The 10,998-nt window shown below is 39.4% G+C and overlaps 1 protein-coding gene across 1 annotated transcript; it reads left to right on the top strand.

Moving 5' to 3' along the window:
- Positions 1 to 4,764: 4,764 nt before the first annotated feature.
- Positions 4,765 to 10,212, top strand: LOC149286523 (aquaporin-2-like). The gene is made up of 4 exons (XM_089493937.1): positions 4,765 to 5,127; positions 5,610 to 5,774; positions 9,237 to 9,317; positions 10,006 to 10,212. Exons 1-4 carry the CDS (start codon positions 4,765 to 4,767, stop codon positions 10,210 to 10,212), a joined length of 816 nt encoding a protein of 271 aa, XP_089350063.1.
- Positions 10,213 to 10,998: the final 786 nt, after the last annotated feature.

The raw sequence follows: 10,998 nt of genomic DNA, 5'->3' as shown, positions 1-10,998 counted from the left end.
CCCAGTTAAGGCTTATATCATCTTATATGTCACTCTGCCTCCCAGATATGCCTCTTGACCCCCTATTTGCCACTCTGCCTCTCTGATATTCCTTTTAACCCCCTATATGCCCATCTGCCTCCAGAAAGCCGTTAACCCCCCCCCATATGCCACTCTTTCCCTACCCCGACTAACCAGTGCTTCCCTAGACTTCTCCCCGTGCATCAGATTCCTTGGTGTGTAATGGGGCAGTCGGTGGAGGACTGTGCGATGCTGCCAGAAGTGCCCTTGCAGCAGCACCACAAATGAGATACATGGTTGCCTTCTGGGATTTGCTTTACCAACCACATATCACAAACGTGGTTAGCACGTGAAAGGGTTTCACTAACTTAGATTGATAAGCGGGGCAAGGGAACATTATTAAAACCTAATATAAAGGTAAGAAATTCCATCTTAAGTCACACTTGAGTTTCGGTAACCACACTATAGAAATGATGACGGTTATGAAGGGACCACTGTTCAATTGATCACACTGCAACCTTCGTACAGGATATCTCATGCTTAAATAAGGAATAGCAGCCGAGCTACAAAAAACAACAAGGAAACCAATGACACATGAAGAAATGCACAGTGAACAATATTATGTTAGTATAATACAGTATGTGGAGTTGTAAAATCTAAGATATATATATAGCTGTTATGTTGATATATATACTGTAGCTGTTTAAGGGAATCTAAGGTATATAATAATTACCATTTTCCAGTTGGACAAGCAGCAAGCGCAATGAAAAAATGACAAAGCAGTATTAAAAAAAAGGTATTACAACTGCAATAAATAGTTTACTTTTTGTACTTAAAAACACAAATGAATCCTGGTATATATATATATATATATATATATATATATATATATACATACACACACACATATACTGTGACTGAACATCCTTTAGAGCACAAGGAGTTAGTCAGAGATCTTTCAGAACCACTTGTCTTCTAGGGTAATATAAAAGCCAATTCCAGATAAAATTTAAATATTTATTTTATTCAAATCATCAGAAAAACCAAAATACAATATAAACAAAAATAATAAAACTAATTCCTCTCTAAATTGGGGTGGCTTCCCCACCTCCCAACAAAACACTCCAACTGCCTCAGCAGTATTCTTTTTTAATCAAGGCAATAGGTGCATAATTCTTAAGTGTCCTGGTTTTTGCAAGTCAGTCCTAATGTTTTTCTGGCACTGTCGCCCATAGCTGCTCCATTGTCCCACTTTATTTGGGCCGGTTGGTGAGACCCTCTGATTTCCCCTGAGCTTTAAAATCAATAGAGTGCTGAACATGTTGAAGCTAAGCTCTGCAAGGTGGGTCTTTGGCCCTACCCTGACCATGCCCAATAGGGGCCATGCCCATTTTGAGGTCAGTCATACCCAGTGTTCCCTCTAAGCTGTGCGCTTGTGCGCGCGCACATAACTTTTTGAGGGAGCGCACACGTCCTAACATTGTGCGCACAGTACCTAACGGGGAGCTGGGGGGGCGGGCAGTCCGTCCAGGGTGACGCTGACACTCCTCCAGAGACGGACAGTAATGTCTGCTGCTGGAGGAGCAAGCTCGGTTGGGGAGATCAAAAATCTCACCCCAACCGGCTTAAAATCAATCAAGGGAGCGGGAGGTCTGTTAACCCCTTCAGTACCGGGACGTACCTGGTACTTCCTGGTTAACAGTCACCGGTAGACCGGGACGTACCAGGTACGTCTCCTCCAAAAAACGCCCCCACATCACCACAATCGCGGTGATCGTGGGGGCGCTGCTGCTGCTGTACAGCCTGTCTAAGCCTGCCCCCAAACCTACGATCACTCCCACGGAGTGATTTTGTAGGCAGAAACAGCGATTGCAGAAAAATCTGCAATCGCGGTTTCAGCTGCCACAGGCAGCTTCAGGGAAGGGGGGGGTAATGAATGGGTCCCCACACAAGTGTGGGGGCCTGATCCAACACCCCCCTGCTGCCTGATCACTCCATGAGAGTGTCAGTGCAGCGTTAACCCCTTCAATGCCGCAATCGCCCAGGCAGACCAGCAACAGCAAAAACGAGCCCCCAGAAGTCCTCTGATCAGTCCTGTAGGACTGATCAGAGGAACCATGCATGTGAGGCCTTGTTGGAACCGGGGGATGTTGGTGAACACAATTTGGTGTTTTGTTCTGCAGTTGCACATATTCTATACAAAATATAATATAAAATCTAAAGCAACATTGCAACACATGCAAAAAAAACCCCAAAAATATAAAAATACCTCAAAATTTGGCAGCAATTGGCGATAAAATCCCTGTTTGAAAAGTGTCAAAATGACCCTAGTTGTACACCTTGACTTATCTACTGTTCATAAACATATAATTTTGGGGGGGTAATCAGTATCTCTGACAACTATTGCAGTTATTAGACTACCATGCCAAATTTGAAAAAAAATTACATTTCAAAAACGTGATGCATGCCTTGCAATATTTGCCCTATACTGGTCAAAATAGATAAAAATCCTGGCCATGTTGGGTGGTTTCCAAATCAGGACAAGTTAATGAATATATTTGGGATAATTTTTTCCCATTGGTTTAATGTGTGTACAATTTGTATGTATACAAAACTGTAAAAAAATGCGTTTTTTTCATTTTTTCCCCACTTTTTCCAGTTTTTTTCAAACAAAACAATGTACTACCCAGCTTACTATGGTTTCAAATGAAAGCCCTACTTGTGCTGAAAAAAACAATATATGATTTGTGTGGGTGCACCAATTGATAAGAGAGAAATTACAGTTGAAGAAAGACATGGCAAAAACACAAAAACGGCTCCGGTCCTTTAGCGACACGTTAGTATCAAAATCCCGGTCCTGAAGGGGTTAATGCAGACCTCCGATCCTGCTCCCTTGTGATGCGCACGGCAACTGATGCTGTGCGTCGGGATTTTATGTCAGATCCCGGCGCACAGCACTGAAGCCACGCCCACCATCTTCACTGCACCGGAAGGACAGGACACCGAAGAACGAAGAGGAGGAGGAAAAGTAACAGAGGAAAGGTAGGAAAACATTAAGTGAGATTAGTAAGTGTGTGAGAGTGATGGGTGTTATGCTGTAGTTTATGCTGAATGTTTGTGAATGAGTGTGTGTGTGATAGCATGGATGTGTAAGTGGGGGGGATAGCATGGCATAGGGAGGCTGTAATCACATTAATATGATGCCCAGGTTCCAGCATGTACTGGCTGCCTGGGCATGATAGGAGTGTGATTGCTGTTAGCAATTATATATATATATATGTATATATATATACATATATATATATATATAATATTGTTGTTGGTTTTTTTTTCGTCCAATTTTGGTGTGTTATTTTTAATAAAGTGGGGGTTTTTTTAAAAGGGGGGGTCATTTGAATGCTGAATTTTCGGTCCAGAATTTTCATTTCGGTGCACCCCTATATACTAAGCCAGACACTGAAGCGGTAGGCCTACACCACATCAATGTTTGGCTTAGTATATAGTGATAGGGGTTATGCTACATTATTGGCAATGTCTGGCTCAATGTATAGTGATAGGTGTTGTGCTGTGCCTCAGTATATAGTGATAGGTGTTATGCTGTACCACCGTCAGTGCGTGCCTCAGTATATAGTGATAGGTGTTATGCTGCCCCATCGTCAATGTTTGCCTCAGTATATAATGATAGCAGTTATGCTGTACCACCGTCAATGAGTGCCTCAGTATATAATAACAGTTATGCTGCACCACTGTCAATATTTGGCTCAGTATATAAGGATAGCAGTTATGTTGCAACACCGTCAATGTCTGATGGGTGATGGGTGTTATGCTGTACCCCAGTCAATATGTGCCTCAGTATATAGTGATAGGTGTTATGCTGTACCCCTGTCAATGGTTGCCTAACGACAGAAGCTATGCAGTTTTTCCCAATAAAAAAAAAATTATATATATATATATATATTGATCCTTTATGCAGCCCTGAGCCCCCGCTCGTGATTTACTCATAATTAACTTTTGCGGTGAGAATTTCACCTTTAAAATAGACCATGGAGTCAAAAGGGTTGGAAATATATAGCTCTGCCCCCCTTGCAATGTGATTTTTTTTCAGCTCCACCAACTTCGCTTTATATGGACTGTAGAAGCATATTGTGCGCACAAAATTTTGGCTCTGGGAAAAATTAGAGGGAACATTGGTCATACCCCTCCCTGACTCTAGCCACATACCCCAATACACAAGTGTCCCAATAAGGAAACCTGAAATACTGGGAACTATGTGAATATAAAGCCTTGAACTTTTAATATATGATTTATCACAGTAACCACAAAATGTTTTAAAGGGCTTATGGTTTTCTGCTGAACCGTCTTTGCTCTGCTTTTTCGTTTACTGCTTTAACCCATTGAAAATTAATCCTTACTTACTCAGAGCAGGCATTTGTATGTCAGTTCCACTGTTTAATGTCTCTGGTTCCTCACTGTGTTTCTTTGCTCATTTACCTACTGCTCTGCCAACTGGAAGGCGGGTCACCACCGTGCTAGATTTATGGTTAACACTAATGTGCATGTATGTCATATATAGTAAATTTTCCATTTTCAGTAGCAGTATAGCCGCGCCTCTTTCTATAATTATCTGTCTGGCTTCCCGCCTCAAAAAGCCATATAAACTGTCACCTCTAATGTATGTTCTTAACATCCCCAAATCAGTAGGACAACACAAAAGCAGAGAATAGTAAGTTCATTTTAGACAAAGATTTCCCTCAGACTGGCATCATGATAAAAGAGCTAGGTGCTGGGTTCAATATGAAGGCTTTCCTAGCAGAATTTATAGGCACCCTTTTGTTTGTATTTGTTGGCCTGGGGTCAACTCTCTCTTGGAATGCAGCTCTACCAAGTGTTCTGCAGATATCCTTTACCTTTGGCCTTGGAATTGGTACTCTAGTCCAGACACTGGGGCATATTAGTGGTGCCCATCTCAACCCAGCTGTCACAGTGGCCATGCTGGTTGGGGCTCACATTTCCCTTGTGCAAGCCTTCTTTTACATAATTGCTCAGTTGGTAGGAGCAGTGATAGGGGCAGCTGTATTGTACGAATTCGCTCCATCCGACATAAGAGGAGGTTTTGGCGTCAATCAGGTAAGTTTTAACTACTTGCAACAGAACAAATCCTTTGCTGGCCTTGAACAGCAATGTAATCCCAAAGTGCTTGCTTTCTGTATATTATTGTGAATTCATTTATTTTGCTGTTGCTAATAGATGTCTGAAAGCACGGTGACAGTGACACATACATTTTATTCTTTGAATGAACCTTCTATGTTCAAGGACTTATTTATGTTTTTAATGTGGTTTGTATTATTTACAAACTACATTAGTGTTATCTAAATGTTGTTAGAAGCCAGAGCAAAAAAGAAGCTTTGCAAATGAGGTATATGTCATGTAATATTTTCAGATTATATATCTGTTTTTCCTAAGTGTTAACATGCTAAATGAATGTATATATATAGATAGATAGATAGATAGATAGATAGATAGATATAGATATTACACTTTTTACAAATTACTATACATATATAAAAATTAATAAATTAACCTATTAAAACATGAGTATGATTCTGCAGCCGAGTAACGACACATCCCCTGGACAAGCTCTTGCTGTTGAGGTCCTCCTCACATTACAATTAGTTCTCTGCATCTTTGCCTCAACCGACGGTCGCAGAAATGACAATGTGGGATCTCCAGCTATATCCATTGGGCTTTCTGTGGTTTTGGGACACTTGCTTGGGGTATGTAATATTATAAATCTATTATATATGTGAAAGTATTTGCTGCAGTTGATGTGAAATATGTGAAAACATATGTGAAAACAAGGTGCTCATTAACCGATTATTTCCATTGAATTTCTTACCATCACATTGAAGTGTCATGTAATAGCTTAACTAAAAAAATGAACCTCACTGGTCAATTTTTTTTGGATCGGTACTTACTTGGATATTTTAGTTAGGATATTTACTCTATTTGAATAAATAATTAACTTGCTTGATAGACTTCTAATCGTGTAACCTGTTTTCATTTATGCTTCTTTTGGAAGAATTGGATTTATGTTAACTATTTTATGGTAGGAGACATGGTTTAAACTATATAATCATGAGGATTTATCCAGTAAGAATGAACATTGTTTGGTTAGAGTGGCTCACAATACAGAACATATTCACTGACCATAAAATATCGGGCTTGTTTCATCCATCTTAACCTTACTGGGTGAATAACGCAAGGTTTAATTACTTTACTAAAATCAAATTCTCAAGAGTAGAATCTAGATAACAGCTAAAAATGATACAATAAAAGCTAATAGAATCATCTGCAGTAAGCAATTTGCTGGGGTCCATAGAGAAATAGCATATGCTATAAGGATTAATTTTAGTTAGATTTTGTAGGCTATGAAATAGCAGGCCTAGAAACTTGTAGACATATATAAACTTAATTAACACACTCTTAATACGCACAGTACACACATAGGAATCTGAATACACTTTAAAGGGACACTGCAGCATTAACAAACAACCCCACCAATGGAGAAAGCATATCATAGTACATTGTAAGTACTTTCATACATATTCTTTACCTTAATTAATAAACATTACAGTGTACTGCACACTGTGCTGTCTGCATCTAGCTCTAGTTTTGATTGCCTGAAGGAGCCAATCAGTGGCAGGAAATTGTTCCCAGAGAGCACTATCTGCGCATGAGTAGGGTCTCATTAGATGGTGAGCATAGTGCACTAGTGATGGGAAGTTCGGATCATTAAAGTGAATCGGATCATTTCGATTCGTTCACTGAAATGATCCGATTCATGATCCGGATCTTCGGATCACTCAGTGTGTCTGCACGGAGTTACTGTTTTCCAGTAACTCCGTGCAGGCACACTAACGATTGGCCCCGCCCCTTTCATTATGAATCCTCCCCCCTGCCTCCAGTGATGTCAATGAAGGCAGAGAGTCGTTCAAAGATTCGGATCTTACAGGGATCCGAATCTTACAGTGATCCGGATCACTGTAAGATCCGGATCATTGTAAGATCCGGATCATTGTAAGATCCGGATCATTGTAAGATCCGGATCTTTGAACGACTCTCTGCCTTCATTGGCATTCTAATCATTCAGAGAATGTCACCATACTGTTATAAATAATACATTAATAATCACTGCCCCCAGGATTTACATTCCCCTTTACCTGCAACTGCACCTTGTTAACTTTATTAAATTAATTAAATTAACCCTCACCATTAAATTAACCCTAAACACCCCATCAACCATGTCTGCCCCTAAAATTAACCCTTAACACCCCATCAACCATGACTGCCCCTAAAATTAACCCTTAACACCCCATTAACCATAACTGCCCCCAAATTAACCCTAAACACCTCATTAAGCATAAATGCCCCTAAATTAACACTAAAGACCCCATTAAGCATAACTGCCCCCAAATTAACCCTAAACACCTCATTAAGCATAACTGCCCCTAAATTAACACTAAAGACCCCATTAAGCATAACTACCCCCAAATTAACCCTAAACACCTCATTAAGCATAACTGCCCCTAAATTAACACTAAAGACCCATTAAGCATAACTGCCCCCAAATTAACCCTAAACACCTCATTAAGCATAACTGCCCCTAAATTAACACTAAAGACCCCATTAAGCATAACTGCCCCTAAATTATCCCTAAACACCCCATTAAGCATAACTGCCCCCAAATTAACACTAAAGACCCCATCAACCATACCAATTTATTAGGTAATTTATCTGGAGTACATGCAATTAATTTAGGGGCAGTTATGGTTAATGGAGTATTTAGGGTTAATTTCTGGGGCCGTTATGGTTAATGGGGTCTTTAGGGTTAATTTCAGGGGCCGTTATGGTTAATGGGATCTTTACGGTTAATTTCAGGGGCAGTTATGGTTGATGGGGTATAAGGGTTAATTTTATGCTGATGACTGAGGGTTAATTTAATTAATTTAATAAAGTTAACTGTAGGTGCAGTTATAGGTAAAGGGGGGGCAAACTCAGGGGAATCTAAATCCTGGGGGCAGTGTGAACATTATTAATGTATTTATTTATAAAAGTATGGTATCAGTGATATTCTCTGAATGATTCGAATCTCTGTAAGATTCGGATCCTTGTAAGATCCGGATCCCTGTAAGATTCGAATCATTCGACTCTTCGGATCATTCGACTCTTCGGATCATTCGACTCTTCGGATCATTCGACTCTTCGGATCATTCGACTCTTTGAACGACTCTCTGACTCTAAGAGTCATCGTTCCTGTGTGAATTAATGAGCTGTAACCTGACCCCAGAGTCTGTGTCTGAGTGCTCTGCAGATGACTCACAGCTCTAGGATCAGGTTACAGCTGAATGATTCACAGACTGAACCGTTACAAACGAATCGTTCAGTCTAGTGAACCGACTCATCCGGATCACTAAAAAGAACCGGATCAAATGAACGATTCGTTCATGATCCGGACATCACTATAGTGCACACATCTCCGAAGAAATCTCCTGCTTACAGTAGTCAATCTGTGGCAGGAAAGCAGTACCATTGAAATAAAGGCAGCACTTTCAACACATGGTGTGTCTCATTAGCCAGTGCTGGGGCAGAATGGCAGTGAGTAGACTACATGGGTGTAGGTGTATTGTTTGGCCAAAGACATCTCCTGAAAGCTAAGATGAATAGAAATAGATGAATGCATAGAGGGGATTCTACAGAATACCCCCATGTATGTGTAAAGGGGGCACACAATCATTTAAAGGGGCCGCTTTGCTGTTATATGCATTAATGTGCATTTGATGGTTGGAGTGTTCCTGTAGCTCATTTTACATGGCTGTGTGCCCTAGCAGTTGAATCACTGACTACTTTGTAGGAATTTACCTCTCATTCTTTTTTTTACTGCAAGAGTGTAGAAACTACACAGGTTATTGAATCTGGCCCATTATTTTAAATTCATGATACGTACTGAATTCAAAACACCCTGTTGTGAATACAGGAGATACTCAACTTCTACCAAAATTTGAGCTGCCAACCTCTGGATTTCCATGAGCTTTAAATATCCTAAAACAGAACAGTATGTATTCAATGCATAGCCACATCAACACTAAATGAATACTTGTAATACTAAAATGAATTAAGTAGCTTGTAAGTATAGTGTTACACATATATAAAAATTTAAATTTGGTTGTTATACTTAGATCTATTACACTGGATGCTCAATGAACCCTGCAAGGTCCTTTGCTCCGGCGCTGGTTACAGGAAACTTTTTGTATCATTGGGTAAGATTTTACTTAATTTTACTTAATTGCACAACAAAATGTCCCGCAGTTTTGTAAGAACTATAAAAACTTACAAAATTCACAAAGTACTCCAAACATAGCTTTGGCACTTAGCAAAACATGTTTTGTTTTTTTTTTACATTGAACGTGACAGCAGATGACAACCATTCGGCCAATCTATTTCTTCTGTTAAATAAATTTAAATGTTTCTATCATATTCCCCCTGTCAGTTCGTTCTTTCAGGTTATATATGTTAAGATCCTTTTACCTTTCCTGGTAAGTTTTATCCTGTAATCCATGAACCATTTTAGTAGCCCTTCTCTGAACTTTCTCTAACGTATCTATATAATTCTGGAGATACGGTCTCCAGTACTGTACACAATACTCCAAGTGAGGTCTCACCAGTGCTCTGTACAACGGCATGAGCTCTTCCCTCTTTCTAGATAATTATCCCTTAATCCCTTTCCTCAGATGTTGAGGTTAGGACATTATCAAATATTCTATTCTCTGCCCTTGAGCTGTTATGCCCCAGGTGCATCATCTTGCACTTTTAAGAAATTAATTCTAAGAAAGCAGACTTAAAACATTTTATCACAGAACTGTGTGTGAACACAACTTTAATTTTGATGACAGGTTCCCTTTAAAGGCTTAAATAACATTTATCTAATTATGCCCTTTGTATCCACAGATTTTCTGGGTTGGACCCATATCTGGTGCTATCCTTGCATGTCTGATTTATAATTATATATTTTCCCCATACGATTTGAGTCCAAGCGAGAGACTGGAAATCTTGCGATCAAATATTGCTGAAGAAAATGAAAAGGAAGAGAAAAGGAAGCAATCAACAGACCTTAACTCTATCTACAGCCACCAAAATAATAAAGAAAAAAATTAATAATCCATACAATCTCCCCATGATCCCAGTTAAGTTACAATGAGGTTGAGAAACAAAAGTCAGGTTATTAGAAAGTGTGTGGTGTCACAGTAAAACATATGGACCCTTTCTTAAATTAGTTACAAAGACCAAGTTAAAATCTGGCAGGACCGTACTGGCCATCTGGCACACTTGGCATATAACTGGTGGGCCACTAGCCAACAGAGCCATACACTCACCCAATTTATCCTGTCATCTGATATATAACTTATTCAAGGGGAAATGTTTACTTTTTATGTAAAGGGTTAGTAATATATAAAACTGAGCAGGGACATTGCCAAAACTTCTTTTTGTTGTAATGTTAAATAGTTTAAGCTCCAACTTCATAGACAAGAGTTTTACTCCACGCAAATTGGCACGCATTAAAAATCATCACAAGTTATTGCGTATGGATACTGGTGTTTCTTAGTAGATAGTTTTATTAAAACGTATTTATAAACATGCTGCGAAAGTGCTCTGCATGCTACAGTACTGAGACAGGGTATACTTCAAGCAATCTTCTGGTCATCCACAGATTCCCCGCTCCTGCTTACCCTTGACCAGGGTATTTTATATGTTGCTAAAATGAGTGATTAGTCAGGCCTTCAATCTTAAGCAGTTGAGAGCATCTGTATCTCTAGAATCTGACTTACTGTTCTGAGAGTTGTAGTCTAGAAAACATATATATATAATTTGTATAATACTTATATCTGTAAAAAAAGGATCTATATCTATAATATTTCCAAAAAAAATCATGACTCATTTATT

Source organism: Sceloporus occidentalis, unplaced genomic scaffold (genome assembly GCF_023333645.1).
Source record: "Sceloporus occidentalis isolate IW3139 unplaced genomic scaffold, rSceOcc1.0.p SCAF_68, whole genome shotgun sequence".
NCBI lineage: Eukaryota > Metazoa > Chordata > Lepidosauria > Squamata > Phrynosomatidae > Sceloporus > Sceloporus occidentalis.
The sequence above is the reverse complement of the archived record's forward strand: the minus strand, read 5'-3'. Positions and strand labels throughout refer to the sequence as shown.